The following is a 26,916-nucleotide window of genomic DNA, read 5'->3' as shown; positions in this document are numbered from 1 at the left end:
CCGGACGTTGGCACGCACAGCGCAACGATTTGCGAGGTTACGTCGCTGAAATCCTTGATACCTATTAAAATAACGTAATCGGCAGCAGGGACCCTTTCGGCTTTGGCGAAACACCTAGTTCCGACGCCACGAACGAGAAACGCGTGAGCCCAGCGCCAAGCGAAAGAGCCGCCGTGAACCTGAATGCCGTAGCCATCTTTGTTAATTTGGACAGTGTTGGCAGCGCAATTAAGTGACGGATCCTGGAGTTGCCAGTGTATATTTCTGTGCCTGCCGGCATAGAGTTTCGCACAATGATTACCAGAGGGAACTCTGGCGCTAGTCTCTACGGGAGCTGCAATGGTAGCGGTTGAACCAGCTTGGGAATTATGGGAAGTACGTGGATTTGCCTGAACTTCGTCATTTTGGCTTCGAACAGCCTTGTGGCCTTGCAAACTCGTCATTTGCAACAATGTACTGCGTAATAAATAATTATATAAACATTACATAAAATTGTTCGATGGCAGGATTCGAACACAGGACCTCTACCACAGAAACCTGACATTGAAACCATTAAGAGGAAGCTTTAGCTCGGGTGCTCCTGTCTAAATACATGTAAAGGGAGAATTCGTTTTCCTCAGCAACCACTGCACCAAATTTTATTAGGTTTGTTGCATTTCAAAGAAGAAAATTAAATTGTAGGGATTGTTGGTTTCGAATTTTTTATTTAGGTCAATTTTTTATTAAGAATTGGCAAAGATCGCAAATCTTCAGAAAACAAAACTATCAAGTTTACAACTCTAACTCAGCAATGAAAAATGTCAGAATTCTGTCAATTGCATTTAATAGTACATCGAAAGCGGACAAAATTGATATGTTACGTATGAATCTCAAAAAAATTAAGTTATATGGAAGTACAGCTGTTGCAGAACCTTTGTACACAACGTAACGAATTCACGTAAGATTCAAATTTGTCCACTTTGAATAATATCTGCTCTTGATGCAGAGCTATCAGTTTTTAAACTTCGTGCTTGTATTCTTTCCCGAACTTCCGAAATTTTAAAAATATTTCTAACAAAATTCAGGCCTTAAATCGAAATGTCGGTTCCAACATTCAATATAATTTAACTTTCGCTCCCGAATGCAACAAATTTCATTAGAATCGGTCCAGGGGTTATCTCAGAAATGCGCTTCTGCGTTTTACATGTATTTGAATAGGCCGCTTCGGAGTTGGGCCCGAGTTAAAGCTTCATCTTAAACGGACACTAAAGGCAAATATTAAGTCAAGCTAAAGTGACAGATTTAGTGCTCGAGAATCTCTAAGGCGTCAATATTAACGTGAGCAGAGGTTTAATAATCGAGAAATTGAGGTAAATGCAGGACATGATTCGAGACTCCCCTGGGTCATTCGAGTACTTTTGCCTGATGATGAAAGCACTCCTCAGTTAAATTCTGTCACTAGTACTCAGTACTCATTGCGCAAATCATCCTTGAATTATAAGACGAAATAAAATGCTGTTTGTCCAGTTCTATTTCACTTTTGGAGAAAAGAACTCATTGAAGTATCCCTGACCACGACGCCGGCGGTCCAAATGTTTCGTTTTCGCTTGACCCCGCGCCGCCCACGCTTTCGCGTTTTAGTAGTTATCCCGTAGGGCCGCGCTGGTTTTGTTGGCTCGGGAAACTCGCACAAACTGCAAGTAGCGGATAATTCAACTTCCATGTGTTTTCGCGGGATGCCCGAATGATCTACGCCACTTGACGAAAAAGCAGCTGCAGCGGCGAATTCGCCGCTCTGTCTTGGCTCGATACCGCTGTCTGTCGGGCGCCGTTTTACTCACCGATGGCAGCAAAGGGTGGTGATGACGTATGCAACGTCACCACGCCCTCGGTTGGGTGGCGGGAGATTTGAATTTCGATAAAGGTATTCGGGCCCTTCAGATGCAATTTTCTCGTAAATTAAGTCTTGGCATGAAACAAGTGGTGCGAGGTTTCTGGAATGGTATTTAAACAGTCCACGTCGACTTGTTATTTGCTTTTAGTGTCCCTTTAAGCCACGGATGCATGCATCGACGAGCGATGTGAAACGCCCTTATGAATTTATCGCAGGCATGCCAGTGCCTTGAGACGCTTGGCGCGTTTCGATTTGGCCACCTCGACAAGCTCAAGCGTTGCAATTAGTAGCTATTGAGCATGTTCGCAGTGTCTTCTGCATTTAGAAAAGTATAGATTGCTCTCAAGTTTACGACAACGAAGACATATAAAGCGTAATAAACAAAGCCACAAGAGCGTCTCAGTCAACAAGCCCGAAGATCAAACAGATCCATGTGCTTCCCATCATTCCCATGGTGGGTCAACGACTGTAGCGCCAGAGTTCCCTCCAGTATGTTGTAGGAAACTCTATACCTGCTAGATGACCGCAAAACTGCCGTCATCTATAGAGCCGCCACTAGCACACTGTAGCCGCCACTTAAGGTTAGAGTCAGGATATTGAGGGTAGCAATCCTCACCAGGCGCTAGGCGACCATGCTACGGCGTGTCTTAGAGTATTCTAGAACACAGTAGCGTTGCCGCAGAGTGGCGACAGCAGACGGCAACAGTTATTCACATAATAGTTTTTAGCGGTCGTTGCGGGCAGTTGAAACAGCGGGTCAGACCCCATTGTAAGTGGCGCCTCCAGCAGAAGTTCCAACAGCGGCCGCTTTTTAATTCTTTGCTAATAATTCGGCAAGCAGAATTCTTCTGTGCTCATTTATTGATGTACTATCGGCGTCAAATGAAAGTTGAACAGCGGAGCGCGTGGCCCAAGCATAAGTGAAGATATAGTGCGTGCCGTCCAGTCATCACCATTGACAAGCGCGCACATCCGATTTGGCCGCACTGCGCGATCCCCCTTTAGTGAGATAATTGCGCTTCTGTCCTGGTTCTTACATTTGAAAGGGAGGAAATAAAAAATAAAAACAAAGCTAAAATATTGCAGTTTACGGCGAGTCTTGTCGCACAGATCGCCGAAGCCACAAGTGCTGTCAGCGCGAATAGCGGTGCGCGTGGTGCAGTTTGCACCGTCATCGCCCGCACCGTGCACCGTCATCGCAAGGTAGATTCGCCCGCGCGGTGCGGGCGATGACGGTGCAAACTGCACCACGCGCACCGCTATTCGCGCCATAGAGTTTATCACTACATTACCTAGAGGGAAATCTGGCGCTGCTGCGCTGTGGTATGCATGGGAATGCCGGTATATTGTGGATTCGGATTGGCATCGTTCTCGTGGAGACAGGACACCTTGGACGCGCTTGGCAAGTACCGTTCCGTCTGTCACAATGATTCATTTTCTACTGGAACAGCACGTGAAAAGCTGTTTTAGCTTTATTATTACGCGAAAACATGTTTTGTTTAACTATGAGAACTTGTTATGGTGTGTACGACTACACGTTACGTAAAAAAGTATCAGCGGGCCGCTAAAGTTGGAGAACAGACGACAAGGTTCGTGCTCGCTTTGCAACAGTTGGTCGCCTGTTCTTGCTTTTCTTCGCTTGGTCATGCATCGGGGGTGAGTAAAGATGTAATATGCGTGAATAGAAATATTTTATGAAGATTTTACTTTGAGAACGCGTTATTTGCGTAGCCATATCCACGTTTTAGACGAAACCTCTTACAACACCAGCCAACACGAGCCTCGCAGACACATATACCGTCATTCCCATGACGGCACGGTGCCCCCTTAAGAAACTCCCATAGACGGTGGCGCCAGATTACCCTCTAGGTGTTATAGTGAGAAACTCTATGATTCGCGCTGACAGCACTTGTGGCTTCGGCGATGTGTGCGACAAGACTCGCCGTAAACTGCAATATTTTAGCTTCGTTTTTATTTTTTTTATTTCCTCCCTTTCAAATGTAAGAACCAGGACAGAAGCGACCCGCCGTGGTTGCTCAGTGGCTATGGTGTTGGGATGCTGAGCACGAGGTCGCGGGATCGAATCCCGGCCACGGCGGCCGCATTTCGATGGGGGAGAAATGTGAAAACACCCGTGTGCTTAGATTTAGGTGCACGTTAAAGAACCCCAGGTGGTCAAAATTTCCGGAGTCCTCCACTACGGCGGGCCTCATAATCAGAAAGTGGTTTTGGCACGTAAAACCCCATAATATTATTATTATTAGGACAGAAGCGAAATTATCTCACTAGAGGGGGATCGCGCAGTGCGGCCAAATCGGATGTGCGCGCTTGTCAATGGTGATGACTGGACGGCACGCACTATATCTTCACTTATGCTTGGGCCACGCGCTCCGCTGTTCAACTTTCATTTGACGCTGATAGTACATGTTTTTTTTTTTGTCAATAGCGAGAACCAAAAATGTGTGCTCGAGGCAACTTAGTTGCGCCACTGCTACACTCTTAAAGCGGTTGCACCTTTTGGGGTGTATATTTGTCCCACAACAACAATCGTCATCTGCCTTGCTTGCGTTTCCTTTCTTGAAAACGCCGCGCCCGCTACTTTCCTGTGGAGAATGCTATGTCATGTTGATAACGCGCATGCCGTTCGTTGCTGGGAAGTACCGGGCTCGCCGCGTTAGAGAAAGGAAATGCGGACAAGACAGATGGTTATCGCTGTGTGGCAAAAGGGTGTAATTTTGCTTGAGAGTGCATGCATTCTTAAATGTACGCCCTTTGGGGTGTATATTTGCCACACAACGATAATCGTCATGTCTTGCTTGCGTTTCCTTTCTTGAAAACGCCGCGCCCGCTACTTTTCGGCCGGGAATGCTATGTCATACTGGTAACGATCGTACCGTTCGTTACTGAGAAGTACCAGGCTCCCTGCGTTAAATGGGTGGAGACATCAAAATTTTCGTTCATGTATTTCTTTATTCAAACGTTGCGTCATGCTTCGGGGAGCACGATACACACAGCGGGATTCATATATATCCGATAAATAATTTAATAATAGCATTATTATACCGAGCGATTTCGGTTTCGGTTTCTGGGCTCCGGGGGATGCTATGACGTCACAGAGGAGGAAACGCAACATGGCTTGGTCACGTGGGCCACAAAAAATAGTGACGTAAAACTATGCTGCGTCGTCTGCTCGCGCATACGCGTGCTCTGCCAGCAGAGGTCAACAACTGGCGAATCGAAGTGCATGTCGCGATTATTATAATTAATGCGAAGAGCGACAACAGCGGTAAGAAAATATTGCGGCTTGTGAGAGTCTGTGATTCATTCCGAAGCGCCGTAAGCTTTAGCTTTGAAGTGAACCGGAAAAGGCCTAGAGACGATATCGGCGGCGCCGAACGATCAGAGGCGGTGAAGCTGCCGTCGGTGCCAGAGTGACCACTCCTCAGTCGCTGATTAGCCGCTTCGCCATGCGGCTGCCGCACAACTGGGTCCCGGGCCCGTCCTCTCTACGGCAAGGAAATCTCGCCGTTCGCGAGCAAAACCGCCGTCGCACGGGGGCTCGCGAACGGCAAACGGCGTGCGGCTAGTTTCCGTGCCGGTAACATGGACGGGCCTTCACATTGAGAAAGGCCAAGCGAACGAGAGACCGCTCCGAGCTGCCGAACTATGCGACTATGCGAGGAGAGAAGCGGACAACACGAACGCCGCATATCCTGGTCCCTTTCGGAGTCGGCCGGCTAGTGTTACACTCGTCCCCACGGCAACTCGCCGCACGCAGTTTGCCGTTCGCGGGCCGCCGTGCGGCGTTCGTGTTGTCCACTTCTCTCCTCTTGTGTCCATGTCTGCACGCCTTACCCCTTCTTTGCATTAAGAAAGGATTTCTATATGCCTGAAGCTCGGTCATAGTGGAGGCTATGCTCGGTCGCTCGGCTCAGCAGGCTCCGTAATCGGCATTTCATCGCTACTCATCATACGTCACGTTTTTGTGCTAGTGTGCTATGACGTCAATATTTTCGTTCCTCCTCTGTGACGTAGTAACTGCCGCGCTAGCGATGGGTCTCGACTACGAGGAGTTTTTAATGACTTTTTGGAGATGAATTAAAATTATTTCGAAATGTTTGTAGCGTCCAATACCTCGTTCTGGGTGTCCTTGCATACGGAAGCAGCCTACAACATACTTTTTATAGCCTTAAAATTTGGTGTCCCAACCCCTTTAAAGAAAGGAAACTCGGACAAGACAGATGACGTTTATTGTTGTGTGGCAAGATACGACCGAAAGGGTGTAATTTTGTTTTAGAGTGTGAGAGTACAAACGACGGCAGCTTCCCATTGATACGCCGATGATTCGGCAGGCAGAGAAGTTATAAAAAATATGCAAATGCCACGTAGCTGGACTGAACCAAAGTAATGTTGTTTGCCGTCGCTTGGAGATATTCAGATTATTTTTTCATTCCGCCTGATTATATACACTCTCGGAAATGTTTACACCCTTTGAGTCGTATCTTGCCTCACAACAATAAACGTCATCTGTCTTTTCCGCCTTTCCTTTCTTTAACGCTGCGAGCCTGGTACTTCCCAGTAACGAACGGCATGCGCGTTATTAGCATGACATAGCATTGCCGACAGGAAAGCAGCGGTCGCGGCGTTTTCAAGAAAGGAAACGCAAGCAAGGCAGATGACGATTATTGTTATGTGGCAGATATACACCCCAAAGGGCGTAAACTTTTTTGATCGTGTAGTTAGCCTTAATTAATTAATTAACTTCTGAAATATAATTAGATGAAAAGTGTGATTCAAAAAATCGCAGACCAACGTGAAAAACTCCCGATACAGCTTTATATTCCTCAATACGTTTTTCCGAGCGTTATACAAGGCCCGCGAATACACGCAAAGTGCCTCGAGCGCCCAGTAGCGCGGCAATTTTGCGTGTATTTGCGGGCTTACACTTATGTAGCACGTATTAAGCAACAGAAAGCTGTATCGGGAGTTCATGTTGCTCTACAATTTTCTCCTTCACAATTTTCATCTAATTATATTTGATAAGTTAATTCATTAGCACGAATTATCTAATTAGGCGGAATGCAAAAAATAATCTGAGTACAGTGTGGATGTGCTGATTGCACACTACGGAGCACTATAGGGTAACTTAATGGCCCTTAATCCCTACTCGAAATTGTCTTAGCCGCTAGTTACGCAAGCTGTTGTCGGAAGTTATCTCATGGAAAGGCACATCCGAGTATGTCTGTCTATGCGAACATTGTGGCATGCTGCAGTGGCGCATTACTGAGCAAAACGTACGGTAAGCTGAGTGATTGAGGAACTAGCATGAATTTTGTGGGCTTACGCATAGATCATAACGTGCGGTCGTCGTCTGCTCGAGTTTTACTGGCTGCGTAGTGGCCGGTTTGTCGCAAGCGTCCACCGCAAGGGACGCTGGTGGCAATATCAAGTGGAAAGGAGGGAAAGGAAAGGACAGCGGGTTTCTAGCTCACGTCACAGGCATCTATAGTCGGATACAACTCAAGTCTGCAGTGAAGTCCCCCCCCCCCCCCCTCACGCCCTCATAACCGCCAGCCATCTCCTCCGCGAGGCTGCAAATAGTTTGTACGGCAATCTTTCCCTGTTACTTAAACAGGCGTATCTACCGAGGGTGGGCAAGGGGGTGCACTTGCCCCCCCCCCCCTCTCAGGACAGGGAGGGGGGCAACATAGGTAATTTGCCTCCCCCCCACTTGAAACCCGGGAGTATACGCGCCTAGAGTCCCAACCAAGATCACTCGGGTCTACAGAAAGCGGCTTGAAGCCCTGATAATGGGGGGTCTGGCCTATCCACCAGCTGCACGGGGAGTCTCGGCCACATTGGTTCTTCAGCGCACTCATCACTGGTATTTATATAGCACACAGTCTACTCGGTAACAGTCGGTAAATTTCCCCACCTCTGCAAGTGTGCAGTAGTCTTTCAAGTCTTGATCTAGACATTGATTTTGCTTACTTGGTCTGTCAATAGTGCATTTGAACCTCAATAGTGCAATTGAGGTTCCCAGAACTTTGAAGGCTACTTTCACTTATTTGTTCGTGAAAGGTGTTCTCGCGGGGAAACTGAGGCAGCACGAAGCACTCGCTTCTTGCTGCCGGCGCTCTTCGTCACGTCAGCGTTGTGACAGCAAGTGCTCGTGGTCATCGAATGAGATGTGTTTATATTAGTCTATACGTGCTGACACCATGTTCGTCATAGGTGTGTCTACCGGTTCGAGGGGAAATATGCCCCTCCCCCCACAGTCAGAATCGAAAAGGAAAAGTGGGGGCAAGTTTAATAGGGCGATGGGGGGCACAATAGTGAAGGGGCCCGGAAGGGACACAGAAAAGCGGCAACTTGAGGAAAGAAACACGGTTTCACAATACACGTATACAACGCACGGCCAGTTCCGGCGATCTTGTGGTCCAGCTCATATGCGGGAAAAGAAAAAAAAAGAATACACGCGGTTCGCAAAGCGAGTACGTCCTCGGGCTTACAGCTTTAGAGCACCGAGGATAAATAAATGAAAATGGAGAGCATGGCATGCGTAATACGAAGACGCGGGTCCGTATCCCACCTGCGGCCAGTTGTTTATTCATCCACTTTCATTTCCATTTAATTATAATTTAATTCAATTAAGTACTGCACATAATTTCTCCTATGCGGTCCTTGGTGTCATTGTTGGCTGCTTATGATATGTCTTGCCCCCCCACTCGAAAAATGGTACGCCACTGTACCCAAATAAGGCGGTAACCACAAAAATAAAGTTAAAAGCGCGCAATTTTGTACGTTTTCACTCGCATGTTATAGTGGAAAGGTGAAAGCCTAATTCCTTATTGAACTGACATAAAACACTTGCTTCGCTGCAACTATATACTGTCAAGTTTCAGTTCAGTTTGCCGTGAAGTTCGTGAGTAAAACGGGGTGAGCAGTGAAATGCTCAGACTCCATACTCTTTGTCCATGTCTGTTGCACACCTCTTCGCTTCCGCCTTTGAAAAGCCTCTTCAAGAACAGCCTACGCTTCGGAGGAATCAAGTGCGACGCCATTTTGAAAACGACTTCGTTTCTTCTGTTATTTGCTTTAAGTTGTATCCTACTATAGTTACAGGAGGCGCTGGTTAAACTATAGGTATTATAGAGTGTTAGCACTGACAAGTTACCGTACGATAAGTGCGGTAATACCGTTACGGCCGAGGACTGCGCATGCGTGCACATTACGGATACTTTCAATACGGCATTCTAGACGGTAAGAAGTCGCTAAGGCTCGGCTTATAGTGTATCTCTAGTACACTATAGCTCGGCTTGCACCGTGTTTTGCGAGCAGAGCCGCATCAAGCGAAAACATAGCAAGGAATTTGCATCGGCCACGGAGTCCACGCCGTTCCGTGTCTCGCGTACGTTTTTCGCCATTATAGGACCAAGACACTAAACTTTAATTCACCTTCTGCGGCCTGACGAAGCGGCACCAGGTATGACAGCCGTTCTAACCGGAAGGTAAATTTGGGCTGAACTAACTTGTGGCCGTACTCCTCGTGACAGGCGAGTAATATACTCAGGTCGAGTGAGAAAAGAATATTAGAAAATCGAAAATCATCAAAAATAAAAAGTGGCAAAAAAAAAACTCCTCTTCGGGTTGGTGGCGCGCATCTAGTGACGCAGAGTGCTTAGAGGGTACGCAGAGTTTTTATTGCAGTAATTAAGTACGTTCTATTTATCTGCGGGTGTAAAGTGTCGGAAACGGGGCAACTTAGAAGAAACGGTCTTTTATATATTGCTTAGACAGAAAAAAAAAAAAAGTTTCGCGTGGTGTATGACAGTGTCGCAAGATGTCGCTGCCGGCGTTGTGACTGGCGACCACGTTTGCCGTAACCGGGCGCTTCCCTAAAGAAAAATATGGACAGGCTGAAGCTTTCTAGTTTTCGCCAAAATGAATATTTCGCGCGCAGCCCGTAATTTTTTTTTTTTTTTTTTGTATTCTGCAAGGCTCGAACGTCTTCGGTCATCGCGGTAGGTTAGTATACCGCACTTTCCGTACGGTAACGTTGCACTGCTAAAACGGAAGGGAGGCGGACTGTGACGTTGCGCAAAGAGGCTGGCGCTTAGCGCACACAAGGCGACATTCTAAAGCTAATGACGGTGGGGACGTATGCGGCTTGACACAGTGGCAGATCGCTTTCTTTGTTTTGCTATTCGGCGTCCGGGCTTTGCTGTTTCGAAATGCGTTCAAGAACGCTGCAATCCAGGCGTGGAGTGACGTTTTATTTCTTCTAGATATGACCTTCTAAATATGTGGGAACAGAGAAATCGTTTTTTTTTCTCGACAAGCACTGCACTAAATTTTGTGAGGTTGGTCGCATTTAAAAGGAAATTACAATCTAGTGACTGTAGAAAGCGAATTTTCGATTTAGAGCGGCAATAATTTTTATAAAAATCGATGAAAATAGAACTTTTCAAGAAACGAGACTGTCAAGTTTACAACTCCGTAACTCGTCAATTAACTATATCAATTTACTGAACTGCATATAATAGCACATCAAAAGCGGGCAAAATTGATTCATGGCTCTCAAGTACACCACTTAAATGTGAGTAGGACTTTTGCAAAATCCTCGTAAAAATTGTAACAAATTCACGTAAGGTATAAATTGATGTGGCGAATTGGGCGTGTTGGTACATATTTGAAGGCGTCAGCGCAAATGGACACGGACAGAGACAAGGGGCGCTTTAACGTAAAGCTGTTCCGATTTTGCAATCAGCCTTCCACTATTGGTCAAAAAAAGTTTCGGGCCACACCCACTTCGCTTGTCTGTCACTAAACGTCACGAACACCGCGATAGCTCCCCATCTGATGTGACGTGTGCACACTGATAATACATGGCTTTAGACCGAACGAAAGAGAAATAATTATTTCAGATTCGACGCCTTTTGGCCATTAGCCCTCTGCTACTGATAAAAAATTTCGGGTTGTGCCCACTTCGCTTCTCTGTCACGCGTCGGCACGAAACCGCGAAAACTCACCGCGTCAAAGTGATGTGTATGCGTTGAAGATGCATTAATATCCCGAGCAAAACAATTTTTTTTTTTTAATGAATAGACGAGTACTGCCCCGTTCCGAAAGCAATAGAAAATGGCTGCCCGCCGATCGCTCAGGCACTGGCTCCTCGCACCTGGCAGAGAGCATCGATTTAGTTGCGTATAACACAACTTTTTGCGCGGCAGTATAAGGTTATCGAGCCCTTTCGGCACGTTTACAAGATCGCTTAACCAACTTCTTGAGGATCCGTTTTAGCGGCATTTTTCACCTTCCGTTACACGCCCCCGCGATTTTCGACCAGCCACCGCAAGCTAAGAAGGGGAAGCGGACAATCGCAGACGCCGGCAGCACCCTCTTCATCCAGTTATCTATCTTCAGTCATTTTTACTGCGCTGGCTCGGGTCCTGCGAGAAACCCTCTCCACTTGAGCATGATCCTCGCCTATTGTCAGCTCATTAAGTAACGAAAAACGCTCAATGTAGGCAATGTTATTCGTTTCGAAAGCAAAGTGGCCTATATTCGAGGAGTGCGTTTGATTGGGCTGTTCAGACAACGCTGTGGGTCACTGGCCGATGCTTGCATCAGCGGTTACCTAAATTTGACGTCGGGAGATTGGAATAAAAACAGGCTGCAATATTGTTTAACGTTATAGGGCCCAATATCTCGCCCTTGTCGTCTTGTCTCCGTCCGTGTCTCTTTTACGCTGCCGCGTTTTCATATAAATTGATATATCATTTGATCTTTCCGATTTATATGCTCTAACGGATGCAATTTCAGAACTACGATATCGGTTTTTGGCGCAACGTTGGAGATTTGTAAACATGCTGCATTTTTTTTTACTTGCCGATTTCTGGTAATTTTTGTAAACGAAATCAATGACCTTCATAAAAAATTTGCTTCCTACGGCCGCTGGAATTAATCTTTCTTAAATGCAACACACTTTACTGAAATCGTGCCAGGGGATGTCTCATAGAAGCATTTCTGCGTGTTACAAGTATTTGAATAGGCGGCATTGGAGTTGGCCCCCAGCTAAAGCTTCCTCTTAAGCAACGAACGCAAGAATTTCACACTGTATGAACGCGTCGAAAACTCGGCAGTACTCGAGCCTCTCTCACTTGCCATTCTGTGGCCGTGTATTGCTCTCCAAATTACGGTGGCGAACCTGCACCTGCAGTACAGATATCTTTGGCGTAACTCGCATTAATTTTCAACTAGTGAGCAAGTGATAATGGCGGATATCTTCAAACACTAATATTTTCGCGGAACTCCGATTCGCGACTTCCAGGACTGTGTAAATGTTAAGTACGGTTGTATGTAACACATGTATTTCGCAACGCAAACATTTCAGTGTAGCTGCCAAGGGCCAGGAAAACGTTTACTTGTAAAAAACTACCGCTGCACGTCGCGTTTCATAACTGCGTTTTACGCAAGTTTGCGTTTCTCGCTAGAAGCTTTGAAACACGGCGGATAATGGCGGCCATGCTTTTTGAGAATAGTACATTGCATTTGCAGTAGCTATCTCAGTTATCAACAGACGTGGCGACCTGAATGACGCGTTTTGTCCGCCGTTGCGATGCGTCGGTTGCCATCGTGCTTGTGGCGTCCAGCGATATTGAGATCAATGTCCGATCAAAATTATTTCGAAGTTTGCACATGTACCGTTTCTTGCGATCGCCGCAGCAACACCTAGGCGCTCTGCGCGAGGTTCTGTTGTCGATTAATCTTGGTGAGGTAATCCTCGGGGCTATAGCTGCGCGCACCGGCATGAAGTTTAGCGGTTGTTGCGTGCTCGCGCACACAAGCCTTTTTTTTTAGAGCGGTGTGAAGTGGTCGTGCGTAAAGAATGGCCGATACGAGGAACAGAGCACTGTCAGTAAGTTCTGCGGCAGTTTGAGTGTGCAACTAATATATGTTGACACCGTCTGGTAGGGAGGCCACGAAAGTGGTAGGGCATTTTGAACGATAACGAAAGCGCGCCCCTATTAACGTTTCCGACGCAAATCCGGATGCTTCCGGCCAAGCTGTAGCGCATGCGCTTTTGCGTTCTGGCCGGTGCCCAGACTGTGTCCAAATGAGCAGTGAATTATCTGGCTCGAAATCACTAATCAAAGATGTCTTCCTGAGCGAACTGGAAGTTGAAATGGTGGAGTCACTGTATCGCGTCACTCCTCGCGTGAGGGGAGTAGGAGGAACGTCGGAATGTTTTTTTCCTGCTTTTTTTTTAACTGCACCATATAATTCGGGATCGGCCCATGAAAAAGGCTAGACATTCAGATACTAGATATGGAAAAGCGAGGTCTCGCCAAGAAATTGTATTTATACCGTAAGGTTTTCTCTGCTCGCTTGGCGGTGTAATTCGGCGTTGTTGGCACGCGAAGATACAGCGCTGGTTAGCACATTTGCCATTACTGGTCTGCTGACACTCTAGTGATCACACTACAGAGAAGTGCTCAGTGAGCTTACAGTATTGTTTCAGAACAATGTCAATTTGGCAAGAGAAACTGAAGGTGAATAGCTCATTTTCTGAATTTTACGCTGAGATCTGTCTCGTCACGTGTTTCAAAACTTTTTTTTTATTTAGGCCGTTGTGACCCTGTAAGTAATATCACTAAGCCAAAGACTGCAAATACCTGTTTTTGGCTCTTTTAGGATACGTAACCCGCCGCGGTGGCTCCGTGGCTATGGCATCGCTGCTTAGCACGAACTAGGTCGTCCCCGGCCGCATTCCAATGCGGCCGGACTGAACTATGGTGGTGCCGTCCTGAAGTTGCTCTCTTGTCACGTGCTCGGACGTCCTTTAGCGTGCGGCGAACGTATATAGAAGTGACTCTGGTGACGCTCAACTAGCTTGGTGCGTTCTCTTCGGAGCGTCAGTGTGGGTCCGGCCTGGCGTTGTCGAGCACCGTGCATAAGAGGATCTGTGAAGATGTGGCAGGTGTATATTGCACCCCTCGCTGTGAAATCCGCGATCAGCGAAGCCTCGTCTGGCGGCAGTTACGAATGGTTCCTTATCGTCAGATCGCCATTGGCGTCGCTGCGCACACCACCTATCCGCGGTCAGCGGGAAAAAAGACGCTGGCCATGATGTTGCAATCTGGACCGGGCGCGGCAGTGTGCCACCGGCAGCCGCTCCGATAGCGCGCTGGTCGAGAGTTGCTTACAGTGCCGCCAGCGGTGCGAAAAGTGTGATGAGCCTGCTGCAGCTGCCGCCGTGTCGACAGCCGTGGAGCGGGATCTACACGCAGCCAGGCTTTGTTTTCTGGTGCAGGGACCCACGCCAGGGTCTGCAGCGGTAAGCGCGCCCGACTCGGGGCACTTCACCGATTTGCAGAGGGCACCTTTGACGTGACTAATCCGTGCTATACTGACTGCGAGGCCTCTTTTGCCCTGTTTAGTGAAGAGGGGACGCTGATAATTCCGCCTAATTCGTCATGGCCGGCGCTTAGCTTCCCCCTTCCCCATTTGCGAAAAAACAAAAAAGCATGGCGAAAGCAAATCGCGCACGTTCGGCCAACATTTGTGTTCTTCGGCGATTCATTCTTTCCTTTTGCCGATCATGGCTGCGCGCGAATGCTTTCCGCGTTACCTACGTTCTCATACCGGTCTTCGTCGGGAAAGCTCCTCGCAGCCACTTTGCATACGTAAATCCCGGAACTTTGGCCCAAATTAGTCTGGTAAACGTCCTAGCGGAGCTCGTCCACTATCGTGGTTTCCGTGTTGTTTCAGCGTTGCTTTGAGGCGTTCGAAGCCAAAAGCAGTTCCCCTCACCCGTGACAGGGGTGGTTGGCAGCCCGACGATGGTCGCGCGATGCCGGTTTGCTTTAAGCGGCTTGTTGGTTTATTCGTGGCGCACGCGCAAGAATTTAACGCTTTGCCCACTGTACCCGCTCTGTGGAACTTGTTTCGCACTGAATGTTTGTAGTTCATTTTTAAGTTTTCGTGTCCCTTCGGTCTTGGTACGGATTTGCTCTTTAGTTACCGAAGCCACACGATAAAATATGAACTCGATGTGTGCGTTTTGAAGATCCTAATAGGTGCCGGTGCTCGCCGTGCCGGTGTTCGCCGTGGTGCTCGCTCCGTTCGACAGTTATGGTGTCACGATGGTACATAAAGCAGCTCGATGCACGTACAGAGGTGGCCTGTCGCATGTACAGAAGCGGCACTCCTCCTTGGTTTTAACTAGCCGGCACAAATGCTGAGCGCCGTGCTCCCACGCTGTGGATAGCCTTAACGGCGGCTGTGCAGGGTCGTCCGCATTTATGGAGGGCAACTCGGAATGGTTCTGTCCGATATAAGTTCAACATTGCTTATACAAAATTGAAAATGTGGCCAACGTGACGCGTTACGCAATATATTCATTAATCGTACGCCTTCATGGCCAATTTAAGCTGAGTCTGATGAATACGAATGAGGCGGACGTGGTTGGATACTCGACCGTCAGTTTTCGAAGCACGGAAGACCTATGGCGGATGATTGGCTGCTACTAAATGGCATTCGTGCTCCTAAAATTTTTGCAGTTGGAGGACGTTTTTAATATATGTGCGCTGCTTATGTCGGCACAGAAACTGGCTCAACGGCGGGGAACTGTGATCTTGGTGGGCGTTCCCCATTTTTGCGTGCGTACTTTCTTAGTCTTATCGCCAATCACCTTTAGTAGGTTTCGCTAGTTGTGTTATCTGTAACCCGTCTGAAGGCAACGCCCCTAATTTGAATGGAGCAAAAACAGCCATACTATATTGCAATTTTTCTTTCACACTGATAGCCCTTTTACCGTCACTTAGCTTCTGTCACTGATGCTGCATGCAGGCTAGTAACATTCCGGTTCCGTCTCCTATCATTCTCCAGCTGAGACATGCGATCAAAAGCAACGTTACTAGATTAGGTAGTTTTCAAACTTCTGTGACTGCGTGGACTCGCCACCGATTCTCGCATCTCGTGGCGCTGCTCTCGCTCTATGCTCGGTCAGCACGGCGCGGCGAAGCACTGTCCGCGGCTGTTTAAGGCCGATACACACCACGGACCAAGTCCGCGGGCCGCTCGGTCACGTGATGCGACGTCACGGCCCGCCGCGGTCCGGTCCGGCGCAGAGCACATCCACACGGCGGACCGCAATAGCAGACGGCAGAGCAGACCAACCAGCTACACTAACGCTTTTTCGCGTTGTCATTGTAATCATTCCGGCTCGAGTCCCACAAATCCGGGAACTGCTCAACGAGGGATACAAAATAAAAAAAAACTCCTCGTCACTCCAAGAGGAGTGTTTCAAAAATATATCTGCTGCACGCACGTGTAGGCGGAACGGCGTACTTGAAGCGACTGGCTGGACTGGCTTTTGCTGAGCCGAAAACTAGATTGGATTTGGCTGAAGACACTATTGCCGGCCTACAATCGTTGGCTACGCCAAAATTGCTGCGGTTTGCATGCGGTCCGCCGCCAAAACAAGCGGGGAAAGCCTCGGTGATTTGTTGGACCGCGAGGGCCGCGGTCTTGCGCGGGCCAACGGCGGTACGCACGAACTGGTGACGTCCTATCACGTGATGCGTAGACCGCGGTCCCAAAGAGCAATTTGGTCCGTCGTGTGGATCGGCCTTTACGTGGTTTGGCGGTGTGTATACATGCGTGTTTTGCTTCCGTCTCGGTGCTTTTTTCTGCCCTGTTGCGAGGGCGGAAAGGCTCATTTCTCACAGACAACGCCGACCATGCTACGAGCTAGCCGCTGCCATTAGTCTAACGAAAACGAACTCTCCGTGAGACGTAATGCTGGAATTAGCAGAAGGAATCGGCGACGCCGATCCAGAGACCTAGCTCAGCCTCGAAAAAACGTCACCGTCGTTACTTCTGCGTCGCGGGCTGCCATGAACAAGGCCTGAATCCCAACACCAGATTCTACCGCTTTCCTTCAAGGCCTCGCGGAGCGTCGGGCGCGCTGGATAGCTGCAGTTCGTCGCGCTGGGCAAGCGAAACTTCGCGCCAAGCTTGATTACCTGCGTTCTAAAATTCGGCCTACAGACCCGACAGCAGACCGACATAGCAGCAGGCATGGCTGGCGATTCACTATTCGAGACCCGGCCACAGCGACAATTAACAATTCGGCCGATGCGAAGTAGTGAAGTGACCAGGTGTGTGCAAATGAGCACAAATAGTCGGGCTGATTCGGCGTCAATTCACTATCCCACTACGAGCAGCACAGGTTAGAGAGTTAAATGTGCTCATGCTTGACCTCAAGCCAGCACGTTGAGGCAGCGCAGCAAGGTAGTATTGTTTGCAGCACATCGATGTTCGAGCGCTGTCATTAAAAGCTACATCAAGCGAGCAGTGCACGATTAGCACCTACGTTATTTCGAGCTACGTTATTCGCACCTATGTTACTGCGACATGCCGCGAAACGGCATGTCGAAAGACCGCTGCCGTCGCGGCGCGTACCGTCGTGTCCTCGAGCAGTTCCGTACACATGTCTGCTTATCGCTGCTGTAAATTCATTTGTAGCAAGCATTTCCTCGCGTTTGTGCGCCTGAATCTAGCAGCGTGCAAACCTTACCTGAAGTTCAACTTCGTACGCGACTCGTTTCACTTGCGATTGACACCGCGCTAAATCTTCGCCGCTTATTTCTTAAACGGCGTACACGTACACGTGCCACCCCTGAAAAAAAAAAAAAATCTTCGGCGCCCGATCTTCGCCGCAAGCCGTGGTACAACAAAACCGAAAGTGGTGGGTCCATATTGTAAACGTGCTTTGCGAAGCAGGCGACCGAACTTGGTACTATGCAGTTCATGACAGAGGGCGCTTTTTAGCACCATTTTCGCAGCGCCCCCTTGGCAATCCAAGAGCCCCATATTGTAGCACGTTGTAGCAAAGACTTGTTAGTGCAGTAACTCACTTACTCTTGTGGACCGTCATGAAACATTAACATTCAACCGTTTGTGCGCTATCGGTGTAGTCCGTCATTCGCATGTATTCAAGTGTGCGCCTATTTACTTATTGACACTTTGGCGATAGTGTGCATAGGATTCCACGCCAGTTGCGGTAGATGTGTGTAGATGCACAAAACGTGCTATGACAGGAAGTGGCGCTACTCTCTTCGTCTTTGTTTAACGAGCAGTACTCACTCTTGCCGACGTTCCGGGGCTGAAGCACTTTCTTTGAAGGTTAGCGATATAACGCTGGCGGATCAACAAATTTCTGTATCCTTGAAGAAAGCCGTGGATCTCGAAGTGCCGGTAACACGTACGGAGAGCTACAGGAGCGGTCCCCGAACTTCGCTACACATTCATTTAATTCTATTCCTTAATATGCCAGTCACTATTTTTGCAACATACTACTGCACCAGCCTTCAATCCGCATCATTCAATCCAGCATGATTGGAGCACAGTGCGTTAGCGAAAAGTCAGTTGCATTTCCGACAGCTGAACGCACAGAAACAAGGTGGAAGAGGTGATGGTAACGGTTTCGTATTCGTGCGCTGTCGCTAAGGCGACGTGCGGCGCGCCGCCGAAAGCGCCATAACTTTTCTCTAGAACAAATTGCTCCGCGAGAAGGCTCAGTATATGAAGAGAAAGTGTCGCGGATTTATTTTTACTATTCTCCCACAATTTCCTACTATTCACAACAAGCTAGAGAAATTCTTCAAAGGGATGGCCTAGACTTTTTAACGCCCACTAAGCAGACACCAGAGTGGGTGAAATTCTGTAATACCCTCTCTGGAGGTTTCTCTTTGCTACTGTGGATTGGCGCGGCACTCTGCTTCATCGCGTATTCCATCCAGGCAGGCACGTTCGAGGAACCGCCTGAGGATAATGTATTTACGCATCAGCTATACCCTGTTATAAGGATTTCCGATAAGGCATACTTTATTTTTTTAACAGTGGTTGTAAGCCTTTCTTAAATTATTCGAACCGATGCGTGCGGTTGGGGCTTAATGACAGCACAGTAGCAGAAACAAAATGGCAATTATTGCTTTTATGCACGAATGCCAACTAGCCAATTTGCAACTAATAGAACATTCTGATGGAGCCCGACGAATTTAGTATGGCCGAGTTGAGAGCTGCCTTGAGCGCATGCAAGAGCTCTGCACCGGGATCTGACAGAATCACGTACACTCTTAAAACAGTTTGCACCCTTTAGGGTGTATATTTGTCCCACAACAATAATCGTCATCTGCCTTGCTTGCGTTTCCTTTCTTGAAAACTCGGCGCTCGCTACTTTCTTGTCGAGAATGCTGCGTCACACTGATAACGCGCATGCCGTTCGTGACTGGGAAGTACCGGGCTCGCAGCGTTAAAGAAAGGAAACGCGGGCAGGACAGATGACGATTATTGTTGTGGGACAAATATACACCCCAAAGGGTGCAACCGTTTTCAGAGTGTATGAAATGATCAAAAGCTTACACAATGACACCCAAGTTGCACTACTCACAATTTTCAACACCATTTGGGCTGTAGGATACCTTCCAACTGCATGGAAAGAAGCCATTGTGGTCCCTGTTTTGAAACTAGGCAAAGACCCTTCCTCAGTGGCAAGTTACCGCACGATAGCCCTCACAAGTTACCTTTGTAAGGTATTTGAAAAATGATTAATCGGCGACTCATTCATTTCCTTGATCTGAGCAAAATGCTTGATCCCTATCAGTGTGGCTTCAGAGAAGGGCGCTCCACAACTGATCAACTTGTACGTATTGAAGGAAATATCCGTGACGCATTTGTACAGTTTTTCTTATCCATATTCCTCGATCTGGAGAAGGCGTACGACACAACGTGGCGTTACGGAATCTTCAGAGACTTGTCAGAAATGGGCATCCATGATATGCTAAACCTAATAGAAAGCTATTTGTCCAATCGTACCTTCCGGGTAAAAGTGGGCAATATACTGTCATGTCCTTTTACGCAAGAAACTGGTGTACCCCAGGGAGGCGTGCTCAGCTGTACGCTCTTTATCGTGAAGGTGAACACGCTTCGTGCTTCATTACCACCGGCCATCTTTTATTCTGTCTACGTGGACGACATTGAAATAGCTTTCAAATCCTGTAACCTCGCAGTGTGCGAGAGACAGGTACAGCATGGCTTGAACAAAGTGTCAAAGTGGACAGAGAAAAATGGATTTAAAATCAATCCTAACAAAAGTTCTTGTGTTCTTTTTACAAGAGGCCTGGTCCCGGATCCTTGCTTAGAACTGTGTGGACAACAAATGCCTATCAACAAAGAGCAGAAATTCCTAGGTATTATACTTGACTATACTCACTTTCATTCGACACATCAAATATCTGAAAGAAAAATGTCTAAAAACAATGAACATAATGGAACTTCTATCCCAGACTACATGGGGTAGCGACAGGAAGTGTCTAATGAATCTCTACAAGAGCCTAATTCCGTTAAGATTGGATTATGGTGCCGTAGTATAACTCTGCCGCCCCGAGCGCGCTAAAGATGCTGGATCCTGTCCACCATCTAGGTATCCGCTTAGCCACTGGCACTTTCAGAACAAGCCCGATTGAAAGCTTATCATATGCCGAATCGAATGAGTGGTCGCTCCACCTGCAGAGATCATACATCAGCTTTACGTATTTCCTTTACTTATTTACGCTTTACGTATTTCTTTCGAGGAACCCGTATGGGTTTCCTTTGTAGCAATTGCTACGAACGGGGGGATGTCTGATTTTCCCTTTGTTTATTTCCTTAAAGTGCACTCTAATCTTGAACATCTATGTTTTAATACCGTTACCGATATGACGTGTGCTACACTTTTCCGCAATCGTCCCTCTATAAGACGGCCTTTCTCGCTGCGTGTGAAAGAGCTTAACGATGAAATGCATGCCCCACACCTCGAGCTTCGCTCAATGCGCCTAACCAAGCTATTACCTCCTTGGGACTGGCAGGTGATAGAATGTGACGTATCCGTTCTAGAAGTTCCAAAACATGCTCCAGAGGTCGAAATCCGAATGCATTTCCTAGAACTTCAGCACAAAAACTCGTGCACAGAGTTCTACACAGACGCCTCCAAGTCACATGCCGGAGTGTCCTATGCAGCCGTCGGTCCATCCTTCTCGGAATCCGATGTACTACATCTAGAAACAAGTATCATTACGGCAGAGGCCTACGCATTATTGTCGGCTGTAAAGCATATAAGGAAATCAAAACTCCAAAAAGCCGTTATATATACAGACTCCCTAAGTGTAGTGAATGCCTTAATGTCACTACCCGTTGCGGTTGCTCAGTGACTATGGTGTTGGGCTGCTGAGCACGAGGTCGCGGGATCGAATCCCGGCCACGACGGCCGCATTTCGATGGGGGCGAAATGCGAAAACACCCGTGTACTTAGATTTAGGTGCACGTTAAAGAACCCCCGGTGGTCGAAATTTCCGGAGTCCTCCACTACGGCGTGCCTCATAATCAGAAAGTGGTTTTGGCACGTAAAACCCCATAACTTTTTTTTTTGCCTTAATGTCACTCGGCAAACATAAAAATCCCGTACTTACTGAGGTCTATTCCGACCTGTGCAAAGCTTATCTAACCAACCAGCATATCATTATATGCTGGGTACCTGGCCATAGGCGAATCGAGGGTAACGTTCTAGCGGATCAGATGGCCACATCAGTTTCATCGCATGCTGTTAATCCTACCGCTGCAGTCCCTGTCACAGACCTGAATCCCTTCTTACGAATGAAACTACGAAACCACTGGCAATGTATGTGGGACGCAGAAATAAATAACTGCATGTGATAAAGCCACAGTTAGGTTCTTGGCCCTCCGCAACAAAATCACGGCGAACAGATGTGCTATTCTGTCGTCTCAGAATAGGGCACACATTTGGCACGCATAACTTTTTACTCAGTGGAAATGGTCCTCCAACCTGTGGTAGATGCGGGGAGAGGCTGACAGTCCTCTACTTCCTCCTGGAGTGTCGGGAAGCCGAATCTGAGAGAAACATTTTCCCCTAGCATACCGGCAGCACATCCCCCTTCATCCTGTAATGTTACTCGGCCCAGAACCACTCTTTGACACCAACGCAGTCCTAGGTTTCTTGAAAGATGTTGTTACATGTTAGCCGCCACGCATTCGTAGCGTCTTCTCTCTTCAGAGGATGCCGCTGTGATAGCTGTTTCGTGTAGCACATGCTTCTAGGCTCTTGTGTTTCAAGGGCTCTGGCGAGACATTAGTGCTCCAGGTAATTTTACCATCTCACATATTTTCTGTATTGCATCATTCTCTCACGATGGATTTTAAAGCTCATAGATCATGTCATTTGTCACCGACATAATCTTATTACAGATATTTTACTCACCATAGAGCGACTATTTTTAGGCTCCTTTACAGCCACGTCAGGTCAACTTCATAGAACTCATACCTACACTGCGAACCCATCACCACGGACCTGGCACTCTTTGGTCATACCTGGCCCTTGCGCCAATAAACACCATTCATTCATTCATTCATTCATTCTTTCATTCATTCTGACGAATCCTGGAATAGCGAACACACGAGTGAACGATAAGGCGCCCGTGGGACGATCATGTGAAGCGCCCAGTTGAGCGCGTGCTGAGGAGGCCGCTTCCTTGTGCGCCCGAGTATGCCCTCCGTCAGGTGGTGTTGCAGCGGATCACGCGCGAACAGTGACAATGAAAACAACGGACAGACAGTGACAGCACAGGGCCAGGAAATACCTCGCGTAAGAGAATATAAATATCTAGGTATATGGATAAACAAAGGCAATAGATATATGGAAACACAGGAAAAAACGATAACAGTAAAGGGGAAAAGAAATGTGGACATGATGAAGCACAGAGCGCTATGGGGATACAATAGGTACGAGGTGCTCCGAGGTATGCGGAAAGGTGTAATGGTTCCAGGACTTACTTTTGGAAATGCGGTTGTTTGCTTGAAATCAAGGGTACAATCAGGACTATAGTCGGATACAACTTTAGAAAAAGGGGGGCGTTTTCTCCTCCGAGGCGGAGGCACACGAGCATCCACCAATGGGCGCACACTCTGGACCGACGTCATGGGCCGGACGGCCGGTGACTCCGCCGACGAAGATGGCCGCCCGCGCTTCGAACTGGGCGAGGTCGCGTCAGCTGTGTGCTTCAGCCCCTCGTCAGAGTGGATTCCAGAACTGTTTGTATGGTCTATCATGCCGGAAATATTACTGTGAGCTTACGATGCCGCATTTGTGCCGTGCGAGTTTATTCTGAGCCGTGATCTGGCGAAGGAACATTGCAGCGAGCATCGCTGGCGCTGCGCTGCACTTTGCCTGAAAACAGGATACCGCGGCGACCGCTACGAACCTGCGTGTTTGTTCCATGTTGTTTTATTTCGCTCCCGAGTGAAGTTACGACGAGAAAAGTTTTCCAAAGACTGGTGCCTACTGTTAGCGGCGGGTGTGTTCGTGTACTGTGTCGCTGCGTTTTTCGTCGGACGGGATGAAGTCATTGAGCAAAACCATTCTCAGGCGAAATCAGAAAAGTGTGCGCGCATGAAACAAACTTACGAGTGTCTCAACAGCAGAAGCCTTCAACGCAGATTTATCGCCGTCAACTTAGCGTGAACGATAATTGTCAGCAGTGAGATAGCCGAGAGTCTAGCGACGGTGTTCGAGCGTTGTGTAGCACCGTCGGTTGATTGCTGTCCACCAGTGCTCACTACACTCGCAAGCTGTAGGATGCGTGCTGTGAAATTGTGAAAACACACACAAAAGAAAATATTAATTTTATGCTATTTAAAACCGAGTACTTGTTTAAAACGATGAATGAAGCATTTTTGTACCTTCCTGCCTCGACCGTATTCTCCCCCAGGCTTGTAATGGTTGCGATAAATGCATTGTTTTATATAAGTACTTTTTCAATAGCAACTGATTCATGTTAAGCTTGGAAAACGAGTAGTAGACATGCAGTGGCGTAGCAACTGCGTGGGGGGGTGTCATATACGTCTGAAAACACCCGAAAATTGTCGATATCCTCGCCTTACTCGACTACACCCGGGGGGGGGGGGGGTGACAGAAGAGCTATCGGCCCCGGGTGCCAGACGACCTAGCTACGCCACTGTATACACGCCGTGTACATGTGAACAAGCCCAAAAGCCTTGCAGAGTTGCTCTTTCTACTTTTGTTACTTGCAATGAAGCTAAAGAGCTGACGACGGGCAGCGTTGTAGAAGGCACGGGGTTATTTTTCTCTCGCGATCCGGCATGTGCTGTAGCACATAAGAGCACTACTAAACCAGTCATCAAAGTACAAAAGTATTTATTTATACCGAGAATTACGCGTTTCAGGAGCACGGTTTTTCGAGCGTGACTATTTCAGTCGCGGAGGCAATCGGCTCCGCGACTAAAGTTGTATCCGACTATAGGTGGGAACCAAATGTCGGTGGGGCGCCTCGCATTGGGTGCTCACGGGAAGACTACAAATGAAGCTGTGCAGGGTGATATGGACTGGGCTAATTTTGAAGTGAGGGAAGCTCGCAGTAAAATTATGAAGAACGAATGCGGAATACGGATGAAATTAAATGGGCTGGGAGAGTGTTGCGGTATTTGTACTGGAATAACATTGATTCACAGTGGAGGAAAAGAACTACGAAGCTTACCAGCAAGTATGCGGCCTGTATGGTGGGCAACACAGCAACAAAGAACGTCAAGCGGAAAGTCAGAGACTGAGATAAGAGGTTTAGCTTGTCCGGTATTCGGGTAAACGCAGGAGGCGTAAACGTGAGCGGTCTGCATGGTGCAGCCACCTGTTGGCGCAGAGCTGACAAAAACAGCTAATATTGTTTAACCAAGTGTATTCTACTTCGCTGCTGGTGTAAATTTTCGGCACTGGCGTAATCGTGTTGCCAAAAATTTACACCTGCAGCTAAGTAAAATTTTACTATTTAGTCTACCTGCGTTTACCCGAATACCGGACGAGCTAAACCTCTCTAATCTCATGGCTGGCCGCGATGGAAAAGAAACCTGCCATGAGTAACTACTTAAGAGGAAAAACGAAATCGGGAAAGAAACAATTTATGGTAACTCAAAGGGAAGCTCATTAATTTTTTAAGCGAGATTAGAATGCCTTAGAACACGCACTTAACAAGCGAGATATAAGAAGGAAGAAGCATGTGCCTACCCGCCGTGGTTGCTCAGTGGCTATGGTTTTAGGCTGCTGAGCACGAAGTCGCGGGATCGAATCCCGGCCACGGCGGCCGCTTTTCGATGGGGGCGAAATGCGAAAACACTCGTTGACTTAGATTTAGGGGCACGTTAAAGAACCTCAGGGGGTCGAAATTTTCGGAGTCCTCCACTTCGGCGTGCCTCATAATCAGCGGTTTTAGCACGTAAAACCCCATAATTTAATTTTAAGCATGTGCTTGTTGCGGCAAAGCTAGGAAAACGATGGAGCATGTTTTATTAGAGTGTGAAGATATCTGCCCAGCGGGCGATTTAGGCATCCCTGGCCTCGTTGAAGCCCTTGGGTTCATCGAAAGCAGGGGGGAAGTAAACATGTCCGCAATAGAGATCAGCAAGAGGCGACTGGAAGATTGGTGGAAGAAAGGTTGGGAAACGACAAACAACGGAGGCGTAAAAAAACAAAGTTCACAATAGGAGTTCAGAAACTTTGGTTGTGGGAATTCATCGTGGGATCTTTTTTTTTAACTTTTTATTTTTAACATAGGTAGGACATTAGGCAATAAGAGCTTGGTGGCGCTTGCAACCCACCGTCCCGTTCCAAAGGGGACGCTCATAACATCCATCTACGTGCACCCGCATATAGCGGCGCTCCCGCCATCTGGCGGCAAGCGAAGGCACGGAGACGCCTGCTGTATACGACGCCTCCGTCGAGTTCAGCGACTGTACCCTAACGTTGACCGAAATAGTATAGTTCTCCATCGCCTGGGAACGACGGCCGCTGTGTTTTCTTCGGTCTACCGTTCGTAACATGTCTTTGGATTGCGGTGGAAGTTAGGTTGTGTGCCACATTGACGCACGAGCATGCCTGCATCCCATAAAAATAGCGCACTAAACTTACAGGTATGACCCGACGGTGCAAGTCGATGGCTTTCATAGCCATTATCAGCTTGAAGTGGCGATAAGTTTCGCCACATCAGTCACTGCCGAAAAAAGAAATCGGTTGACCTATTCACTTTCACCATCAGACGACCCCCCCCCCCCCCCTTCAGTTCAGCTGGAATTATCTTTATATTGGGTCTGAAAATAGGCGCAAAAGTGACATGGGGTATCGCTCGACGGTGAAACAGCTCAACTAATCTGTTCACCGTCACGTAACCCAGAAGCTGTGCAGGAAGTTTTGCTTGTATACATTATAGTATTGCCTTAAAGTTAAGCGCTTCTGCGAGCTTTTCTTCGCGTGAGTAATTTCTTTTTTCGGCCATCGCGTGTTGAAAAGTGGCGCTTCCATCCTGCAGACGAACGCAGCGGTATATCGCTAGGCCCTCAAGTATGGCCCCCTTTACATGATCTCACGCAGCAGTGTTAGTAGGGCAGGTAGCGTTGTGGGAGTGCTGGGTATCGCTGTTTTTTTCAGGATGCCGAAAATGCATTGCGCTTTTAAGGCGTGCCGCCGTCGTCACAACACCAGTGTAGTAATTTCCTATCACAATTTGCTTGTTTGTCGGTCGGAGAAAAAAATGCTTGGAATGACTACTAAGACTGCGCCCAAGGTAAACTCACAGGGTCGCGAAGCTGGGGCTGAACTGCGGTTCAAAGCCAATGAGCAGCGACATCAGTGCGCTTTTTGCATTGCGCTGTGGCGGCAACTTAGCGGGCTCTGCTACAAACAAAATGTTACGGCAACTTAGCGGGCTCTGCTACAAACAAAATGTTACGGCGTTGAGGCATAGAAAAAGACATTAAACAAGAGTGGACATTCTCATAGAGCCCAGCGGCCGACTTGACTGTAGCACACCAAGCGGATGAGATTAACGTCTTTCGGTTTTGGGCGCGCGTGTTTTGAGCGCTAGCTAGCACGCGTTGCGCCGGCTTCGCTAATCGGCACGTTTTTTTTGTTTGTTCGC

General features: G+C 47.9%; 1 protein-coding gene across 3 annotated transcripts in view; it reads left to right on the top strand.

Annotated features, from left to right (window-relative positions):
- Positions 1–26,916, top strand: part of LOC139054211 (terminal nucleotidyltransferase 4B-like) — a 77,060-nt gene that overhangs the window by 14,059 nt on the left and 36,085 nt on the right. Inside the window, exon 1 of one of the 3 annotated variants that reach the window (XM_070530891.1) lies at positions 13,742–14,213. The exons of the other annotated variants lie outside the window; for them this stretch is intronic. Within the exon in view, the coding sequence (XP_070386992.1) occupies positions 14,110–14,213 (104 nt within the window). The 5' untranslated portion in view covers positions 13,742–14,109. Of the gene's footprint in view, positions 1–13,741; positions 14,214–26,916 lie in introns of those variants that run through there. 3 annotated transcript variants of the gene reach the window in all.

Source organism: Dermacentor albipictus, chromosome 1 (genome assembly GCF_038994185.2).
Source record: "Dermacentor albipictus isolate Rhodes 1998 colony chromosome 1, USDA_Dalb.pri_finalv2, whole genome shotgun sequence".
NCBI lineage: Eukaryota > Metazoa > Arthropoda > Arachnida > Ixodida > Ixodidae > Dermacentor > Dermacentor albipictus.
The sequence above is the reverse complement of the archived record's forward strand: the minus strand, read 5'-3'. Positions and strand labels throughout refer to the sequence as shown.